Source organism: Zerene cesonia, chromosome 28, assembly GCF_012273895.1.
Source record: "Zerene cesonia ecotype Mississippi chromosome 28, Zerene_cesonia_1.1, whole genome shotgun sequence".
In the NCBI taxonomy this organism is placed as follows: domain Eukaryota; kingdom Metazoa; phylum Arthropoda; class Insecta; order Lepidoptera; family Pieridae; genus Zerene; species Zerene cesonia.
The window spans coordinates 3,303,635-3,323,636 of NC_052129.1; the positions used below are offsets into that span (position 1 = coordinate 3,303,635).

The following is a 20,002-nucleotide window of genomic DNA, read 5'->3' on the forward strand; positions in this document are numbered from 1 at the left end:
CACACGCAAACGTACAAGAACGAAGTAAGCATTTTATCGATTTAGATCACTTTACGGAGTAATCAATTTTTTTATCTATGTGTTGAAAGTAATAAAAAACGCTTAAGTTGGTAAAATATTTTTTTATTATTACACACTTACACTACGTAGGTATTTAAAACTCGATTACACAATTATATTGTAAATAGTACAATACTGACATGTAGTGCAAACTAATGTTTACATAAATTCAGGACGCTAATATAATTGTAGCAGATTCTGTCTCCAATTTTTGTAAAACTGAGATAGATGAATTCTTTCCTTAATTTTACTGGCTAAATTTACAATCTACACAGTCATAATTAATAGTTATATTTCATAAGGATTTGTGAAATATAGCAGATATATTGTTAATATTTCAAATGTTATCCACACATTATCATACTTGTATCACATCAAACAATTTTAATACTTACAAAAAGATTTATAAGCTAATATCGCACCTTTCTGACTCAAAAGGTGATGGTAACAATCTCGTTCGATTTTAATATCATATCAATTTAAGCACCAACTTACAATTAAATTGACTTAAAAATTCAAGTTAAATTTTAAACAGTAACTTATGCACGTATAATTCAAATGCTTTATATTTTGTGTTTTAATTTTAACGAGTTATAAAAGTAAAGTCTCTATTTTTATTTGTTTAAATTAATATGACTGATAATTACGAAAAATTATTTATTATATTACGTAGCACCATACGGAAATGCATACAGGCAAGTATGAAAGAAAAACTAAGACATTACGCAATATTTATATTATGTTTGGAATAAGCGAAAAAAAAATTAAAGTGACTTTACTTTTATAATTTACAAGTTAAGGCCTAAAATTGAACACAGTTCTTGTAGTCTTAAAACTATTAAGGCACTTATAATTAAACTAATTATCACACTGTGCTATAACAATATTATTCATAAGATAATGCATAAGAAATGTTTATAATATATTAAACCAATAAAACAATCAAAGAGGATTAGAGTGAAAGTCTTAATAAAAACATAACACAAATACTATGAAATTTTTTAAAGATATCGTATTATTTAAAATGAGAATTTTTTACAGATAACTTTTTTTAGTTCTAATGCAAAATACGAAGTGAATTTTTTTTTTGTGTTTATCATATGTATATGGGTTGATAACCTTCATATTATAACTACTTATGCAAAAATAACATATAAAAATCTTTGATTCAAATAACTTAAATACGTATAAACATGTGTGACAAAATATTCACAACAAAAATAATGCTATAAAATACACTTTATTGCCTATAATGTGTTGTAGAAATAATAATATCAAAAACATCAATCTGTTTTAATAACTCGTACGTAATACGGAACCATATAAATTATAAATAAAAACAAAAATAATAATAATAAAACATTTACGGAATGTAGAAATAATTTCGTTCGTGTAGAACGCCTAAAAGCGAATTTCAAATCGAGGTAACATATTAAAATGCGTCTAAAAGTATACCGTAGACACGGCGAAAATAATTTTCATCTACCCTCACCTGAGTTGTCTTCGCCCAAGAACTCGACGGAGCTATCTCCTTCCAAATAGTCCATGACAGTTAATTGCCTCTTTAGCATTAAATGCGGGGTTTTCATTACGTGGCGCTCTTTTATAAAGTTCGGCACCATTTGCTTAACCTCCATCAAATACTGAACGATAACTCTTTCAAAGAACAACGCAAACACGAAGTTGAGGCACGCGAGAGCCAAAACTATATACGCCATCAAAGTATCTTTCGGCATTTGTAATTCTAAGAAGTCAGCTAACCATTGCGCGGGGGACACCGTGATGTAAATGCAAATCGCTAACATAACGAGAATGCTAATCATCAGCTGTTTATTCGTCACTACGGATCTACGATAGGGGGCGCCGTGGCTGAAAACTATAGCCAGAATTATATATTGGAACATAGATATCGTGTAAATTGCGTAATTCTCCCAGCACTTGTTGGCCTCTTCTCCTTCGAACGTGTGACGAACGTACCAAGGGAAATACGTAATGGCTAGATAGCTCAAATATTGGGCGACCGTTATCAGAAACATTTGCCCAATGAGAGACACGAGGGGAACGATGCCCAGGAGAGAAGTCAAGGGGGGTATTTTGGACAACTTTCCGGTGTGCGCTTCGGTCATGCCAAAGAAGAACGCGAAATTGACGATCAACGCGACATCTATGAACAGAAATTGGAAGTCGGTGAGATTGGAGTCGAAGTAGTATAGGAAACCGACGGAGAGGAACTCTGTGAGGGAGTAGGCGATCATGAATTTGAAGACGCCGAAGCTGGTCGTTAGGGCCGCCCGTCCCTCGCGCAGCACTCTGGAAACGCAGACGATGTCGGGGTGCGAGCTAGTGAAGGGCGCGGCCACGCTGCTCTCCAGCTCCGACAGAGAGATCCCGGTGTGGGCGGCTCGCAGGGCGCCGCAATCGTTCGCGCCGTCGCCGCACATGCCTGGAACGGAAAAAGCAAATATAGTTAAGTAGGAGTACATATAAGTAAAGATTACATATAATATACGGTACCAATAACATTTGGGAGCAACTTGAAATGATGTTTAACTTGAGAGGCTAGGCGTTGCGATTTTTTCTATTCTTTTAAAGTATCTCATTTATAAAGCATTTCAATATTAATGAGTGGCAATAAAATAGTATTACTTAAGTATATAATATAAAGTGTTATCGTTTAATAATAATAGCGACATTTGAAACATAGCTGACGTACATAAATGTTTTAATCGGTTTTGAGTGCGATTTATTTTGCATATTTAAGACACCAGCTGCCACCAGCTGCCGTAACGGACGACTTGCATTAAAATAAACATAAGAATACGCAATACAACTGATATTCGTTATTAAAAATAACGTGTTTAAGAATTTTTTTACAGTTTGTGTTAGTTAGCTGAAATTTAGCCAAAATAATTTTTCTATTAGTATTTAGAATGATTATTATTTAAGAGTATAACTCACCAACATAGTATCCAAGTGCCTGATAATCGGTGACCAACTGTTGTTTCTGCTCCGGCGACATTCTGGCGAACACAGCGCCCCTCTCTATCACGCGACCCACACTGGATGGGTGGTGTTCACGGAGAGCCTGATAACATGAAAAATACACACATTTAATATTAAAAATTACCACTTTAATTGCCAGTTTTACTTTATCTGATCTGAATTCCATAAAATTACAAATAATGTATGAAAAAAAGGTAAAATTGTGTTAAATAGGCCATAATTTCAATTTGGTTACAAACATATATTATATGTTTTTGAAATGAAATATAAACTTTAAATCAAAAATATATCAGTGTATAGTAAGTAAACAGTAAACGTTACGTTATACATTCACTTCAAATCAACATTTTCACAAGAAATTAATAAAACAAATAAAATATAGAATATATAATCAAACTCACCCGCCACGCATCACCACTCATCACAAACTTGTACCCAGCCTCACGTGGAGCCTCCACATCCCCCCTGCCTCTCTCTCCACTGGCACCAGCCCCCCATGACCCCACCCCGCTGTCCTCTGTCTTGCTAGATCCGGTGAAGGGCACGAGCTTGCCTATTGGAACCTAGAGATGAAAAAAATATTGAGATACGGCTCGAAGGACCAGCTCCATGATTACTTCACATTTGTACACATATAACATTACTGCCTCATACTGCTTTGTTATAGATACTACTACTGCCTGTAAATAAAATTTAAAATGAGAATGTACGACGCATATTGGAAAAAAAACAGTTTTTGGCATAATTAAATTTAAAACGACGCTTGTAAGGTTCATTATATGTTACCTAATAAATCTTTTATAAGTATTCAAAATGTATTTAGCTTCATTAATAACGAAATCAAGTCAATACTTCCTTTGTACCAATTTATATATCACTAGCTGTGACCCGCGGTTGAAACCGCGTAAGTCCGTATCCCGTAGGAATATCGGTATAAAAAGTGCCTATGTGTTATTTCAGTTGTCCAGCTATCTACGAAGCAAAATAGTATTCTTATTCACCAATAGATGTCAGGAAAAAAAAACACGAATATGACATTTTCTAAAAAAAATTCCTAGCTAGATCGATTTATCGCCCCCGAAACCCCCTGTATACTAAATTTCATGAAAATCGTTGGAGCCGATTCCGAGATTCCAATTATATCTTATATATAAAATTCTCGTGTCACAATGTTAGTCTCTATACTCCTCCGAAACGGCTTGACCGTTTCTATTTTTCATACCACTAAACGATAAGAGTAAGGCAGAACAGCGTTTGCCGGGTGCAGCTAGTATATATATATATATATTCTTGTGTGTATATATATATATATATATATATATATATATATATATATATATATATATATATATATATATATACACAAGAATTGCTCGTTTAAAGGTATAAGATTTACACAAGAAACAATATAATTTTCCATCTACCCCCGCATACTTACCCCATGCAGCGTGCTCTGACAGTACAGAACGGGTCCGCCATGTTGCTGGTGCAGGGTGAGGTGGACCACCCGTTCCCCGCTCGCCAGTATACCGCACTCTTTGGCCACACTCACAGCTGTGTGTATGTTGTCACCTAAACGTAATTGATGTTTAATTTTAAAGTAGTTTTCCGTCCCGGCTTCGCCCGTGGTACATATATAACCTTTCTCAATAAATTGACTATCTAACACTGAATGAATTTTACAAATCGGACCAGCAGTTCCTGAGATTTGCCCATTCAATCAAACGAACTCTTCAAATATTAGTAAAAATAGTAAACTTCATGAAGGTGTGTACGACTGCATAGATATTTTTGACATAATAAGAGTAAGAAATTTTGAATGAATAGAAAAAATTTGATCACGAGGCAGGATTCGCTCGATCATCTCAATAGATGGCGTGGGGTGCCCCTTAGGCACATGAAACGGAAAGAGTAGAAGAAATTCGATTACTGTGGCAGGATCACGGGTGGCCGAGAGGCTAGGCGTTGCTACGGTTAGGCAAGAAACGCAGGTTCGAATCCTGCCTCGTGATCAAATTTTTTCTATTCTTTCAAAATTTCTTACTTAGGTTAAAATTTTAAAAACTATTAAATAAAACAAGAAAAAACTATTTCTAAACAATAAATACCTGTTATCATTACTATGTGTATATTTGCCTCCTTCAGCTCCCTTATGATCCCAGTCGTAGCGGCTTTCAGACGGTTCTCCATTATCACCAATCCCAGGAATTCTAAATCGCATTCTACCTGAATATAAAACATACATTTTTATAGTTATATTTTTTACACCTTTAACATTGTAACATGTTGAACAATGTTACAATTTATGTTAATTATTATGTTGAAAAGACGTGAAAAACACAATGTGAAAATGAAACAACAAAAATATATATACTCTGTGTCCTCTCACGTTCAAAGACGATTAACTGATAAAGAGATTAAATTATGAAGAGAAACCGTCGATAACTTGACGCGATAATACAAACTTTAACGATAATAGCTCTGGTACTTATATTAGATTAATTATTTTATTTATTTATAATCCTTTTTTGTACATACGTAGACAGAAACAATAAACGGACCAAAAAAAACAGGCAACATTTGTACATGAGGCGGCCTTAAACAGCTATCTCAGCCAAGCAACTAACTATTTACTAGTTTAAACGTTCAAATGGTTTTAATATCAATAAAAAATTCGCTAAATAGATAATTGTTTCAAAAATATTCTTATTCGGGTATTTTCTCATTCCATAGCTATGTCGTTTTTCTTACCTCTTCCCTGTCCATTTTTTGCAATTGTTTGTACGTTTTCTCCATAATGCGGGTCGACATTGCGATGACTCTGTATCCTTTTTCTGCGTACGAGCTCAACACTTCATTCAGATTGTTCGGAACTAAAAATAGATTTTTGTTTATTTTTTTATATGTCTTATCTATATGTATTTTTTTGAGAGAAGTCAAGAATTTTTTAAAGAACAGAATTTTTCTTTATCACTATGTGGCGGGTTCAAATCCCGCCTCGTGATAAAATTTTCTATCATTAAAAAATTTCTCTTTATTTGAATGCTACAAAACTACAAATTAAAGGAGTTAGAATGGCGATGAAATGAAATTAATCTCCCACTTTTTTACTTTGAATATTATATTGAAAAGTCATTATTTTTGTGTGAAACCCATAATGAATACAAATTCTCACCGGTCTCCGGCCTGCACAAACCCCTCAGCGTTTCAGGGGCACCCTTACAGTACACCCTGAGGACGTCTTCACCAAGCATCCTGACCACCACTGAAGACCTCTGCAGTGATGATACGAATTGGTACTGCTGGACTATCCCGATTTCTAGGGGCATCTGAAATTTATGATAATTAATCGATGTGTCTTACGATAATTATAATGATACTAGGCGGTACTCGTGGCTTTACTCGCGTGGTACTTGGCTGAAAAAAAGGCTGTGGGATTAATAAGATAAACTATCTTGGTGCTGAAATTTGATACAGATTCTTTTAAATATTGAAAACTTTCATATATCAATGTATCCATCCACTATGCATTCCCACAAATTTTTATGCACATATCTATATCAATAGTAATAATATACAGCTGAAGAGTTAGTTAGTTTGAATGCGTTCATCTCAGTAACTACTGGGCCGATTTGAAAAATTCTTCCGCCGTTGGATATGTACGTGATACCATTGTGATATAGGCTATATATGTACCACAGGCGATACCGATAGGACCGCTAATAATATAATATAGTTAGTTAAAATAGCCAGTATAAATAATTAAAACCAGTGTTAATAAACTTTAAAATGACAGTTTCCCGCGTAAGTCCGTATCGTTACCGTTATCGTCCGTACCGTTCAGTAGTTTGTGCTTGAAAGAGCAACAAACGTATTAGTAGGATTATAGTATATAGCAGTAGGATGTTCAACGTACGTGTATATCATCCACATTGATATTAGCAGCTCCTTTCGGCTTCACAATTGTGGGCGTTAATATTTCGTAGTTGGATAGTTCTGGAACATCCGGCTCCTCCAGCAACCAGCCGGTTGATTCAAACATCTGTTGAAAACATTGATAGAGTACTCAGTTTTTATAGTTGTAGTTTAATATTTATATTTATTTTTAGTGTAAAACGGGACTTTAAGACTTCGCTGTCTGTCTGTCTGTGTGTAATAAACTATGAACTTTCTGTTTACGGATACACCAAAATATGGCTAGAGAACTTAAGATTTACTGATAACGCAACATATCTTGAATACAAGTAAACTGAAAGCATATTTTCAAGAGTATGAGCATGGGAATATTTATTCACGATTCTTCACTTTTTAAAATAGAATTAAATCTAAAAGTGACATTAAATAACTGTTTATGACTCAAAAGATTACACAAATGGTTATCCATTCACAAACTCTGAATCCTCAACTTCACCCTCTCTTCTTCACTCACCTTCAAGTCCAGAGGGTCACCAGCAAGCTCGCCATGCAGCAGCGTGAGGCTGTGGCATGCTGCCATACCCATCTTCAGCTCGTGTAAGTCGTTGAGCTGACGCGGGTCCCGCTGGGCCCGGCCCAGCAGTGGGGGAGAGGTCGCTGAGCTGACGGCTACCACCCCCCACATATCGAGACCGTCCTCTGTTAGCGTCCCCGTCTGGGGAGCATAAGTTGTTTTAAAACTCATCTCAGTAAAGTCAAACTCATTAATGGGCTTATTTAACCAACAGAACTTCTCGCTTAGAGGATATCTCAAAGCCAGAATAGACGTGTTAAAGACAGGTTTTAAGAGTTTTGTAATTGAAGGTGTTTGCTTTTTCTTATATCGCACTGAAGTTGTGTTTTAAAAGCCTTAATTTTTATGTATACTAGCTGCGCCCCGCGGTTTACCGCACCCGCGTAAGTCCGTATTGCGTGGAATGTCGATATAAAAAGTAGCCTATATGTTATTCCAGTTGTCCAGCTGTCTACGTACCTAATTTAATTGTAATCGGTTCAGTAGTTTTTGCGTGAAAGTAGCTTATAATATTAGTAGGATAGGATTAGTAGGACTAGTAGGATAGGATAACAGTATACACTACTATATATTGAAAAATAACTCACCTTGTCAAAACAAATACAATCAAGCGAACCGCTAACATTAACGGCCCTAGTATTAAGGCATGTGATGCGCGCGCGCCGCAAGCGCGACACTGCGTACAAGCGACCCACTGTCATAGCCGCGGGCAACGCCGGAGGAACTACTATAGTTATTATATCCAGTGCTTTGATCACTATGTCGCGAGCTGTTAGCGATCTGGCTGCCTGTAATTAACGAGATAAATATAAGATTAAACATTATTTAAAATTTACGTCAGAAAATAAATACAATAAAATATCTATTAATTATCTGTACATTAAATGAGACAAAAAATTATAAAAACGATCATAATTTACCTTTAATGCGACAGTGTATGCAAGTCCCAATACGGCGATACAAGCCAAAATAAAAATAAACTTATACGAGTCTCTGTCGAATTTGAAGTCAGCTGGAACGGGGTATAATATACTGCGAACTAGCTGGCCTTTACTTGTATTATAGCCTGTACGTAATACAAGCGCCCTGAAAGAGAATAACAAATTATTTATAATGTAAGGAATAAAAATTTAATCTTATCAATGTTAAAAGGCAAAGGACCAAAAACGTTTCCTTGGGGCACACCTGATAGTTATATAAGTATAAGTATTTAATAATTGATCTTCCATAAACAAAATAATTAAGAATATCGACATATGTTTAGATAGTAGGATTTCTCTAAGTAGTGTACTAACTTTACTGGCTCGTTGTTATAGTAACGCGTCTGTATAACTTTAGTGCCACAGAATAAAACGCTAGAGTTATGTTCCTTCAAGTTAAACTCCTTGTCTATCCGCTGCAATGCTGTTTTCGTTACTGGCACCGATTCACCTAAAAAAAGCATTGTAATTATTTAGGTGCTGCTCTCCATTATTTAGAGTCATAAACCATAATATTAGTATGGATCATATGTCACTGACTTACCTGTGAGCATGCTCTCATTCAATATAGCTGAACCGGTGAGCAGCGCCGCATCACAGTGCAGCAGGCACCCGTGTGCCGGTAGCACCAGAACATCCCCAGGGCACAGGGCCTTACTGTCCACACGCCTCCCACCCCATAGTTCCACTGTGTCATGGGCTTCCACTGTCGCACGCAAACTTTGCTGATTCTAAAAGTCCATTAAAGATCGGTAAAGGTTTACAAACAACTCAAAACAGAGTTTCTTTCAGGATTATTTACTTTGTATTTGATTAAAGAACAATGAAGATGATGGCTACACTTTAAGTAAAAAAATGGATTAAATTAAATGATATAAGGTAAATTTGGCTTGACTTCTTTCTTTAATTTGGATTTCATTGGGTGAATTGATGAATTATAAAACCGTAATATAAATAAAACATTAATTATAACTTACCTTTTTAGTTTGTATAACTGAAGTGGCAACACCAAACGTAGACATCAATACAACGGCAATACAATAATAGTAATAAGGCTCAGCTAACCAGACGCCAATAGTGAATAGTTGGAACACATAGAATGGATTGAAAACTTCTAATAGAATCAGGGTCAATATCGTTTGTACAGGAACTTTGATTTCATTCAGGCCATAGATGTTTAACCTGCAACATAATTTTATAAGATTCAACATAAAGAAACTTCCAGGTCATATCTAGGGACGCTTATCTTGGACTTACAACAATTGACGACATTAATTTTTATTACGTATATACAGATTCACACACATACCAATGCAATTATAATATTCCTAATTATTTATTGAATCGAAACAACAACAACAGTTTGAGAAAAGAAAAAAAATTCAAATTCCTTGCCTTTTCATACACATGTAAATATTACTATGGAATTCCGTATTCTCTCTAACAAAACTGTACCTAAAGCACCTACACCATTTTATGTTACAGTTGTCGAGGGAGGATTGATGATGGGATTAAAGGGCTGGGAAGGGTAAGGGTAAGTAAGGAAAGAATACAAGCCTTCACATACTACCTATTTCTTTGTTTCTTCCTACTAAAATTATAAATGCGAAAGTTTGTAAGGATGTGTGTGTGTTTGTTGCTCTTTCACGCAAAATCTATTGAAAGTGAATCTATTGCGGGTGAAACCGCGGGGCGCAGCTAGCAGTTCTATAATAACATTTCTAAGACTCACATCCGAAGTCGTCTCTCCGTGCACGGCGGTCTCGTTGCGAGCGAGTGAAGCTGTGAGCACGTGGCCCCGCGCTCCACGCCCGCTAATCTTATCCATTTCGCTCGAGCCGGATCCCATATTATACACTGTTTCTTGTGACGGAAGTATTGGAATTGTTGTACATCTGGGATCAAAGGGTTATACTGAGTAATGGGTTTTAGAATGAAAATAATCACTATGGGAATATTATAAAAGATGTATTTGTATAGATTTCGTTATAGTTTGATTTTCTAAATTAATTTTATGTAAAGTTGTGAAATTCTTTTTGGAATAAAATATAGTGACAATGTATAACTTACTTAAAGTAGTGCCATCATCCAAATGTATAGGAGTATAGAGATCATCAGCACTGTCTATAGGAACTTTTTCACTTCCAAACTCGTCCTCAAAACCTTCATTTAAAAGACCACTAAAACACAAAAATAATATACTATAAACATTTCCCACACTGAAAACTTTAGGAAATAAAATGTATTGTACTTTGTAAATGCTCAATAAAAAAACAAACAGTTTTATACTTCACCTAGGATCAGCTATATTTTTAAGTAATATCTTGTGTATATAATGACTTTTACACTTCTTCTGATAAGTTTCCTGAAAACATAACAGACTATAATAGGTTCCAGTCCTTTTTATTGATAGTTCATAAAAACTGGTTAGAAAAATATATTGCTTTTACGTATTTATTTTAAAAAATCTATATAGGATACATAAGTGATTTTTTTTAATAAAATCATTACATATTATGGTGTTATGAAAATCTGTAAATACTTACAATGACTAAAACCTGGTCAGCTTCCTGAAAGCTTGATCTAATAGAAGAAGCATATAGCAAAAGCCTTGGCACCCAGTGAAACACCAAAAACGGAACTCCACATGTTATAATAGACAGGAAATAGGTAATGTAAGTCCGCCATCGACTCTTGCGATATCCATAGACCACCTGAAAAAGGGCTGATTTAAAAATAATAATAATAAAAATTTTGTGTCATTTTATGATCTTGTTTTGGGGGATATTTTTCGTATGTTTTTCGATTTTGTTAACGTCGATATCGAATATTCTAAGCAAACTCGTTTTTATATCTTCTTATATATAAAATTTCCATGTCATAATTTTAGTTACCAAACTACTCCGAAATGGCTGGGCCGATTCTTATGAAATTTTGTGTGCACATTGAGTATGTCTGAGAATCGGCCACGGTCTATTTTTCATACCCCAAAATGATAAGAGTTAGGCAGAACAGCGTTTGCGGGTCAGCTTGTTATTATTTAAAATCTACTATAATAGAGAGGTTTTTTCCGCAAATTACATGGTTGTTCATTATATAATATAGGACTTCATATTTTATTAGCCATAAATGTTTCGTTAGAATAATAAATTCAAAAACTATTTTCTTTTATGATGATGGGATTTAACTTTACAGTAACAAATAAATTCTTATGAGACATTTGTATTCATGATGACATTATCTGAATAGATATGCAAAAAATACAATAGAAATTTTTAACATACTATATCATGTTGTTTTTACAGTTTTGGGTAGTGAAAGAATAATAGTATCCTATTTTTGCTTGGATTTCAATTTATATCTACACTAAATTCATTCAAATTGGTTCAATAATTTAGGTGTGCAGGAGATACAGGTAGACACTCACTTTCACACTTATAATTTAAGGAGTGATTATCATGTGCATGAAAAGGTAAGAGAAGTTCTTTAAAAAAAATCTTAGTTAATATTAACTCACATTCTGAATAGTGTTTGTTTGAAACACTGAGAAATTTCAATTTAAGTTCCATTTAGTATTAGAAGGAAATTTTCATTCATAGACAGAAAAAAATTAAATATAATATTTCTTTTAAAATGCTAATCCAATAACATCACTTTATTTAATTATAGGCTGTTCATCCTCTAAAGTCTAAGCTTACTTCTGCTAGAAAAGGCTTACTAATTAGTAATTACCTACATACTCAATCAATTGTAATACATGTCATTTATGAATCTATCATAATGAATGAGATCATGAGAGAATGGTAAATTTTAAAATGCGTATTTTAACATTTAAAACCACTTCTGAAGGAAGTCTTTTTGAATCCATAAATATTGAGTCTATGTACTTTTACATTGTTACGAAATAATAAATACTTTTTGTCAGCATGTAAACAAATGACAATCTTATTTCATAATAATAAAACAATCTCAAGTGAAGTAACATAATTGAACATATATTTTTAAAAATATGGCGACATTTTACAATTAAAAAAATTATCAACAATTGGTACGGCTTGTTGTAGCTTTACAAAATATATGATATGATATTGGTTACATAATAGGCTCATTGTTTTCACACAAATGGCTAGCTATAACATGTCGTTATTCAAGATAATGCCAGTAATATTTAGTGATAAGAGTAGAAAGATTTAATATTACTAGCTGTAACCCACATTGCATGGTACCCATGTAAAAGGTAGGCAACATGCTTAACCAGACTATAATCTATCTCTGTACATTTCGTATAGATACAATAAGATGTTTTCACAGAAAAGAATAATGAACATCCATTCATCCATCCATACTTTCACATTTATAATATTAGTAGGATTTTTAACATCAACCCTACTCTTGATTTTAACTCAATTAATAATTAATGCAATTTGATTAATAGTATAGATAGATTTTACAATTATACAATTAGAGCTTTGTAATAAAATACAGTAATAAACATGATAATTAACATATTATATAGATCTTAGTGTTTAATGTCCTAGATAATGTGTTCTATTTAGATCATATTGTGAAGGACAAAGATATATAATAAACGATAAATCTCACAATTCCTAATAACATACAAGCTTATGCCCGCAGCTTACTGGCATGTTAAAAAAAATTTTGTTCCATTTCAGTAAAGAGTAAAGAAATTATAATCAACTACTTAAAATTCTAATAAATTGTTATAGTGTTTAGTTTAGTTTGAAAATAAATATGTTCAAATTCAACAAAATAAACTTTTAAATAAAAAAAAAATTAATTTGTTACCTGTTCAAAATCAGGATCTATGTTCAAATTTTGTTTATTAATTCCCAATAATAAATCTGTCCTTTCAATTGATCCATATTGTATAAGGGGCTGAATATCATCGCAGGAGCCCATTTCTTATCAATTTTCTATTTTTCTATTTGTTTATACCTTATTTCTATCACTAGCCATTTCATTACTGATTATGTTTCCTGTGTATTTTCGGCTTGATTTCGGATATTCAAAGCGATATATAAGCCAAATAAAAATGTTTTCTTTGTTTGTTTGATTTATACGATTGTTTATGTTATGAAATAGCAACTAAAACTTGAAGAACAATATTGAGTAATTAACTAATGAATATAGAACTGCAAACGTATAATTACCAACTGGAATATTTAAACGACTAGTAATAAGGGCGCTGAGACCTCGAATTTCGAAGACACTATCACATTATACATTTTTTGAACACTAAGATTTATTATTTAAATGCGTGCGCTTGTTTTATTTCAACATCGAATGAGTTTCGAATAGTAACAGAACATGAGGAGTGTTCGTTACTAATTGAATTTAATGATTATACATGCCTAACTCATTGTATGTCTAGATAAATAGATTGAAAGGAAATAGAAATCTACTATTTCTATAACATTGTAAAATGACGACACGCAAATGACACCCGTAACATAAATACTATTTGATTAGACAACTGTCACCTCACAGTTGTCACTTGTGATATATTTTGACAGTCATATGCAACACTTTGACCTACCTTGTACCGCCAAAAAATGTTTTATTTTTATAAAAATCTTACGTAGATTTTTATACAAATGCTGAGAATGCTTTTTTTTTCACATTGGATAGTTTACAATATGCAAATTATGTCGCTATTCCTTTATTATCTTCTATTAATTTAAAACGTATCTCTGACTCTAGACGCACCATACTGATAATCAATGAAGGTAATTTAAATTAAGGTACACTAGCAATATTGTATTTTTTTTAAAACAACGGCTGTTCATACATACGCGCTCTTTTACTCTTACGCATAAACCAACTACATCTCGCATGCTCACCTACTTTAACGGCATACTATTAAGGTTAAATTAAATTTCAATCCTCGGATTCACTTACTACGGTATCTCCTTACGTAAAAAAATCTATATTACTGGACCATAAATAGCTATGTGCACTATACATTGTAACCAAATCATTTAGTAAAAAAAATAAAATATATCTGGCACAAAAAATTAAGCAACATACCATTTGACTGTCGTCATAATTGAGATACTGTTCCATGCTCAATCTCATGGTTTTGCCCGGAATCTAAAACAAAAAGAAAAACGATTTAAAAAATAGGTAATGTTACAAATTTTGACCATTATTAAGTTAAATAAAATACATATTATATATGAAATGCAATAATATAATAAATGCGAATAAAAATATGTTAGAATAAATTTGTGCGTGTTGTTCGTAGAACGGAACATAAGTATTGAAATGTCTCAAAATCGGAACGTCATAAGTAGCAATGACATTGACTGTTTGACAAACAAATGGAAGTAATGCAATGAGCGGCCGTGTATTGTTGTCCATTGTGTATAATAAATAATAAGAAGATACCTTAATTTATTATTTTATAAGTGGCAAATTTCTACTACCCATAATTTTGTGTTTTCAGCACCATTCAAGGTATGTTTAAAAATTTTTCTAAGGTTATTCATAATTTTTATAAGCGTTATGCGGGTGTTTCTCGATAACCTGATTAAAAGTGGCATAGTTCTATTCATTTTTTTATCTAATGTAAATATGAATATAGCATGTTTTAAACTACATATATATATATATATATATATTTATGAAAGAACTATGGAAGAAAAAATACTGTGTGCACTAACCTCAAAGTCTCCTAATAATAGGTCTATTTAACTTTTAGCTTGATTGGTTTGGTTTTCTAAGTAAAGTTCAAGAAATTTAGTCGCGTTTATTTATTTCTGAGCTCGTAGGTACCTGTGGTTACTGATTTTAAGAATTTATGTAAATTAAATGTAAAATCTCATCATTCCACCAAATAAGATTGTTTTCAGTTTATTTGGACAGTCCCAAAGGCCCATTGTTTTATGAATAGTGTAACTATGTCAATCCCACACATGAATGAATGCATGAAGAATTTAATAATCTCAACAACTCCTAACTATAATAAACTAACATTAGGTACTTTAGAGGATGCTAAAATGAATATCAAATAATAAGTGTGTGACACACCTTATATACTATTATGACTGAGAAATATCTAAGCTGTTTTGAATTTTATTTAAATAAATTACTAAAACCTAAGTAGGTAAGGTGGGTAGGTAAACCTAAGTATAGTAGGAAGTTATATTAGATATCCGAAGGTAATTGCTTAATTTGAGTTTATACAAAATTAAATATCGTTTTTGTATAAACTCTTCTCTCTATAAAATTGTAACATTTGTATTTGTAAGATGTAACACAGCACAAGGAAGGTTAGACGAGAGAAGCTGGGTCAGACCGCTAGTTTTCAATAAATATTCTATTGTTACAGGCGACTATGATTATACCAGTGCGTTGTTTTACCTGTGGTAAAGTTATTGGAAATAAATGGGAGGCATATTTGGGTTTGCTTCAAGCAGAATATACGGAGGGGTGAGTGGCATTTGTACTAATATTATGCGCACAATATATTTGCTTCGTGTTTCATAATCTCATGTGTGTAGAAAACCACTAAATGAAGATATCATAATATATTTTCATAGATATATAAAGATCTGAAGAATCATCTCAGAATAAATTATTCTTTCTAATATAATTACGTATATGAAACTGTGAATTAATAAATACCAGTATTTCTTTGAATTTCTAAATACCTTTGGACTCTTGTTTCGTTTTCTCTGCTTTCGCCTTACACTAAATATAGTCTAAACAAATGAAAAATGTCCTAAACCAGCTTGTAAAACAGAACACATATAATTTAATACCATCTTTAACTGTGAAGTTATAAACTGTTATCGTCTATGCAAGCATAAGATTAGCAGCCATTTTCATGACAATAACTAGTCACTAAAGATAATTTACGTGCATGAGGAGTTGTCATTATCTTAACAATAGTATAGTATTTCCTAGCCCATTTATCTCAAAGAATATATAATTCTATTTAATACTTTATAGTTATGTGTTGACACGAACACATTAACGCATTGACATAGAAAAACATTTGAGTGCTAAGGTAATGCTAAATTGATTTAAGCACCAATTAAATTTGTTGGAAATTAATGGGAGTTAGAGTCGAAATTAATTTCGAGTTCTCATCATATATGTACCACACGCGATGTTGGGGCGCACCTCTAGTATATGATGGAGTGGAATTTTTAGCTTTTAGCCAATTCTTTATTTAAAAACTGCATCTTAGTACTAGATTAAAATTGGTCTAATGCAAACACGTCTCGATATTGTTGTAGTAATTGTGATGAGGTAGATCTATATAAAAGTTATTGTTTCAGCGACGCGTTAGACGCCCTTGGTCTGAAGAGGTACTGCTGCAGACGAATGTTGCTGGGTCACGTGGATTTGATTGAAAAACTTCTCAATTATGCTCCTTTAGAGAAATAGAAATAAGCTTAGTTTTGTAATTGAATATTGTTTGAAACAGGTTTTGTCATTGCTGCGATACAAATGATTCTAAAACATGCCTAAATCAGTTAAAGCTGTTCTCTAATAAATATTTTTTCCATGTTGTACATAATTTTTTATAATAAATAGCTAATAAATTATAAATGTACCGAATCGTGACTTTTATTTTATGAGATTGATTGATCTTTTTGCATGAGTTTTAAATTTAGTTTTTTTTATATGTTCATTACACGGGTAACAAGAACAATAACCAGCTATTACCGGATTCGTGCCAGAACTAAGCAGTACGCATATGTAAATAGTTACTCGTTGATGTCTGTATAAAGAGGCCAAAGAACCTATATCTTACCTTTTGTATCTTATAAAAATCTACATAGGCGCAGCCAGCCTTTAAGTTGATTAGATGATGGACAGAAAAAGAAAATAGTATTTCATGAGATAGACCGCACACGTTACATTACAATATCGTTACATTTTGGGGGTGGCGAAGGAGGTTTGTTGAACCACATAAACCACCACCATGATTATATCACTTCAAAATACTTAGCTGACGGTATTGTTAATTTAAGCTATAGTGAGGTACTAGGTACAACTTTGTAAACTCATAATATTTTGCAATCTTACAACGTGCCTGAGAGCGAAATTAACTGCGCAACATTATTTGTTTATTGAGGACACAGAAATGTTGCAAAAGTTGTAAAGTCATAAATAACACATTAAAGGAATGTGATTACGGCTTGCGAGATTATTGTATCTCAACATGTATCAAACCTTTGCATTTAAGAATCCTTACAGCAATTAATCTACCTTACAGAAATGCAAATGCAATGTAGGTTGATATGATGATAATGATACCATGAGTTCAGTTAGAGAACCGAGAAAAAAGGATAGTTAATTTCATCACCTTATTTATCTAATATTTATGCTTAGAAAGTTTTAAATGAATGTGGATATGTACTTTGATTTATGTAGACAATTGATATGGTAGTTACAGGTACGTATTACTACTATACGTTATGTTATCCGTGGTACAGGTAAAAAAATTTACTACTAATTATAGTGAAAAATTGCGTTTTCTTTACGGTCGTTAAAAATGCAGAGAACGTTTTAATTTATTCCGGTTTATTTAATGGCTATAACGAATAATTAGAAGTTATCCACGCCAGAGAAGGTGAAGGGATAATGATACAATTGATGTTTTTGAAACTGGGTCGTCATTTGTAATAGATACAATTGACAGTCATGCCCACAGGTGCAGTACAAATTGCGAAGGTCATCAAATGTGGTTAATATCCAAGTTAAACGACCGGAACGAACACACCTCGATAATGTTTAATGATCGACCATAAAAACTACATGCATATTATGTGAATTTTCTGCGACATTTACATGGAGTATTTGTTTGTGGGTTGTATCTTGGAAAATTAGCGAATGTATTTATATAAAATGTTTAAGATTATACATTTTACAGCTCCATTTCCTACGCTCGTTTTCACAGATATATGTTCAGGTATCGGGAGGCTCATAGATATCTTTTAGTGGTGGGGTCCTGTAAAAGTGAGGCCTTATCCATTCCATTTCTTCATTTCTGTCGTCAACGCTTTCGTTGGCAACACGTTTGCTGAGGCTTGCCTTGTGGTCGGCAGATCCGGTCACGATACATGTTTAAAATAATTGTCAAGATGGGCCTAAAATTAAAAAAGCAATTTTTTTATTTTTATTTTAATACATGTTCTCGATGAAGGCTTTGATGTTAAAAATATCCAGAACAGTTGAGTTATCCGTCTTATTTATACGACAGGGCCCTTTTTTCTTATTACACACAAAACCAATAAGTACAAATTTATTATCAAAAGTGGTACCATTACCACTTCATGAACGAAGGAGGTAATAATGGTGTAGTTTTACTGAAATAAAAAATATGTACGTTTCGATATTTTCGACTCATACACCTATAAATTTGAGTATAAATGAAATCAATAAGGACATCATTCCTGATACCCTAAGCACTGAGAATATTCAATATTGATATCCTTATATTCACTAGTAAGTATAAAAATTAAACCAGGCCTTGTATTAATCACAACAGGTAAATTTCCAAGGTTTGTCAACGGCTTTGCTAAATGATAAAATGTTTTACGATGCAAATTTGTGCACAAAAACCTACGTCCTTTATCTATATTTTTAGATTCAAACTCACGTTTGCCTTCATACGATACTGGCGTGTTAACTCATACAAATCATTATCTGAGGAGTGAGGACTTTATGTAGAGCATAATGATTATATTAAGATACTAGCTGCACACGGCATACCCTGTTCTGCCTTACTCTTATCATTTAGGGGTATAAAAAATAGATGGTGGCCAATTCTCTTAGATACCGGATAACACAAAAAATTTCATCAGAATCGGTCAAGCCGGTTCGGAGGAGTATGGCAACGAAAACTGTGACACGAGAATTTTATATATTAGATATAAACAACGTGTCAGATTGTTTGTCCGCAATGGACTCCTAAACAACTCAACCGATTTTAATTAAAATTGCACATTATTTGCAGTTTGGTCAAATTTAAGAAGATAGGACAATTATTATTATTTCAATTACGATAAATTATAGTAGTTAAAAATAAAGCTTGCAATATTTTCTGTTTACATACCTACTTCAATATTAGACCTTGCACTTATTCTATTATTCAATAGTAATGATGGATTTTTTCTTCTATTATCCGGTACGCTGATAATTATTTAACGGTTTAGCTAAAGAATGATAAAAGAATAAAAAGCAATTGTTTAATAAATGGAGAGTATCTTAAATGTCCAAGCCTGAGGAACGAGCCAACCAGTTTTGATGAGTTTTAAACAAGTTTTGTATATAAGATTGATATATTTATGATGTGATTCGAGCGTTGGAAAGTGACCCAATATTGACTTAATATGATACAGTTTATATAAAAAAAGTAGCTTGTTACCTACAGGGTTTAAATGTTATTTAGCAATAAGTACATTTACTTGAAACTATCGTTAGATACCTCGTA

The 20,002-nt window shown here is 33.0% G+C and overlaps 2 protein-coding genes across 3 annotated transcripts in view; one reads left to right on the forward strand and one right to left on the reverse strand.

Moving 5' to 3' along the window:
- Positions 1-107: 107 nt before the first annotated feature.
- Positions 108-20,002, reverse strand: part of LOC119837570 (probable cation-transporting ATPase 13A3) — a 27,781-nt gene continuing 7,886 nt past the window's right edge. The window contains exons 2-20 of one of the 2 annotated variants that reach the window (XM_038363196.1): positions 14,581-14,643; positions 11,079-11,246; positions 10,827-10,897; positions 10,603-10,712; positions 10,265-10,427; positions 9,510-9,714; positions 9,077-9,263; positions 8,848-8,983; positions 8,473-8,638; positions 8,140-8,340; positions 7,493-7,693; positions 6,980-7,105; positions 6,239-6,392; positions 5,815-5,936; positions 5,172-5,289; positions 4,502-4,635; positions 3,465-3,626; positions 3,019-3,145; positions 108-2,503 (exon numbers count right to left, since the gene is read on the reverse strand). In XM_038363196.1, coding sequence (XP_038219124.1) covers positions 1,539-2,503; positions 3,019-3,145; positions 3,465-3,626; positions 4,502-4,635; positions 5,172-5,289; positions 5,815-5,936; positions 6,239-6,392; positions 6,980-7,105; positions 7,493-7,693; positions 8,140-8,340; positions 8,473-8,638; positions 8,848-8,983; positions 9,077-9,263; positions 9,510-9,714; positions 10,265-10,427; positions 10,603-10,712; positions 10,827-10,897; positions 11,079-11,246; positions 14,581-14,628 — 3,564 coding nt within the window. In that variant the 5' untranslated portion in view covers positions 14,629-14,643 and the 3' untranslated portion in view covers positions 108-1,538. Of the gene's footprint in view, positions 2,504-3,018; positions 3,146-3,464; positions 3,627-4,501; positions 4,636-5,171; positions 5,290-5,814; positions 5,937-6,238; positions 6,393-6,979; positions 7,106-7,492; positions 7,694-8,139; positions 8,341-8,472; positions 8,639-8,847; positions 8,984-9,076; positions 9,264-9,509; positions 9,715-10,264; positions 10,428-10,602; positions 10,713-10,826; positions 10,898-11,078; positions 11,247-13,338; positions 13,994-14,580; positions 14,644-20,002 lie in introns of those variants that run through there. The other variant, XM_038363194.1, reaches the window with a different exon arrangement.
- Positions 14,855-17,069, forward strand: LOC119837571 (DNA-directed RNA polymerases I, II, and III subunit RPABC5). Its single transcript, XM_038363197.1, has 3 exons — positions 14,855-15,009; positions 15,884-15,984; positions 16,839-17,069. Exons 2-3 carry the CDS (start codon positions 15,890-15,892, stop codon positions 16,945-16,947), a joined length of 204 nt encoding a protein of 67 aa, XP_038219125.1. The 5' UTR covers positions 14,855-15,009; positions 15,884-15,889; the 3' UTR covers positions 16,948-17,069.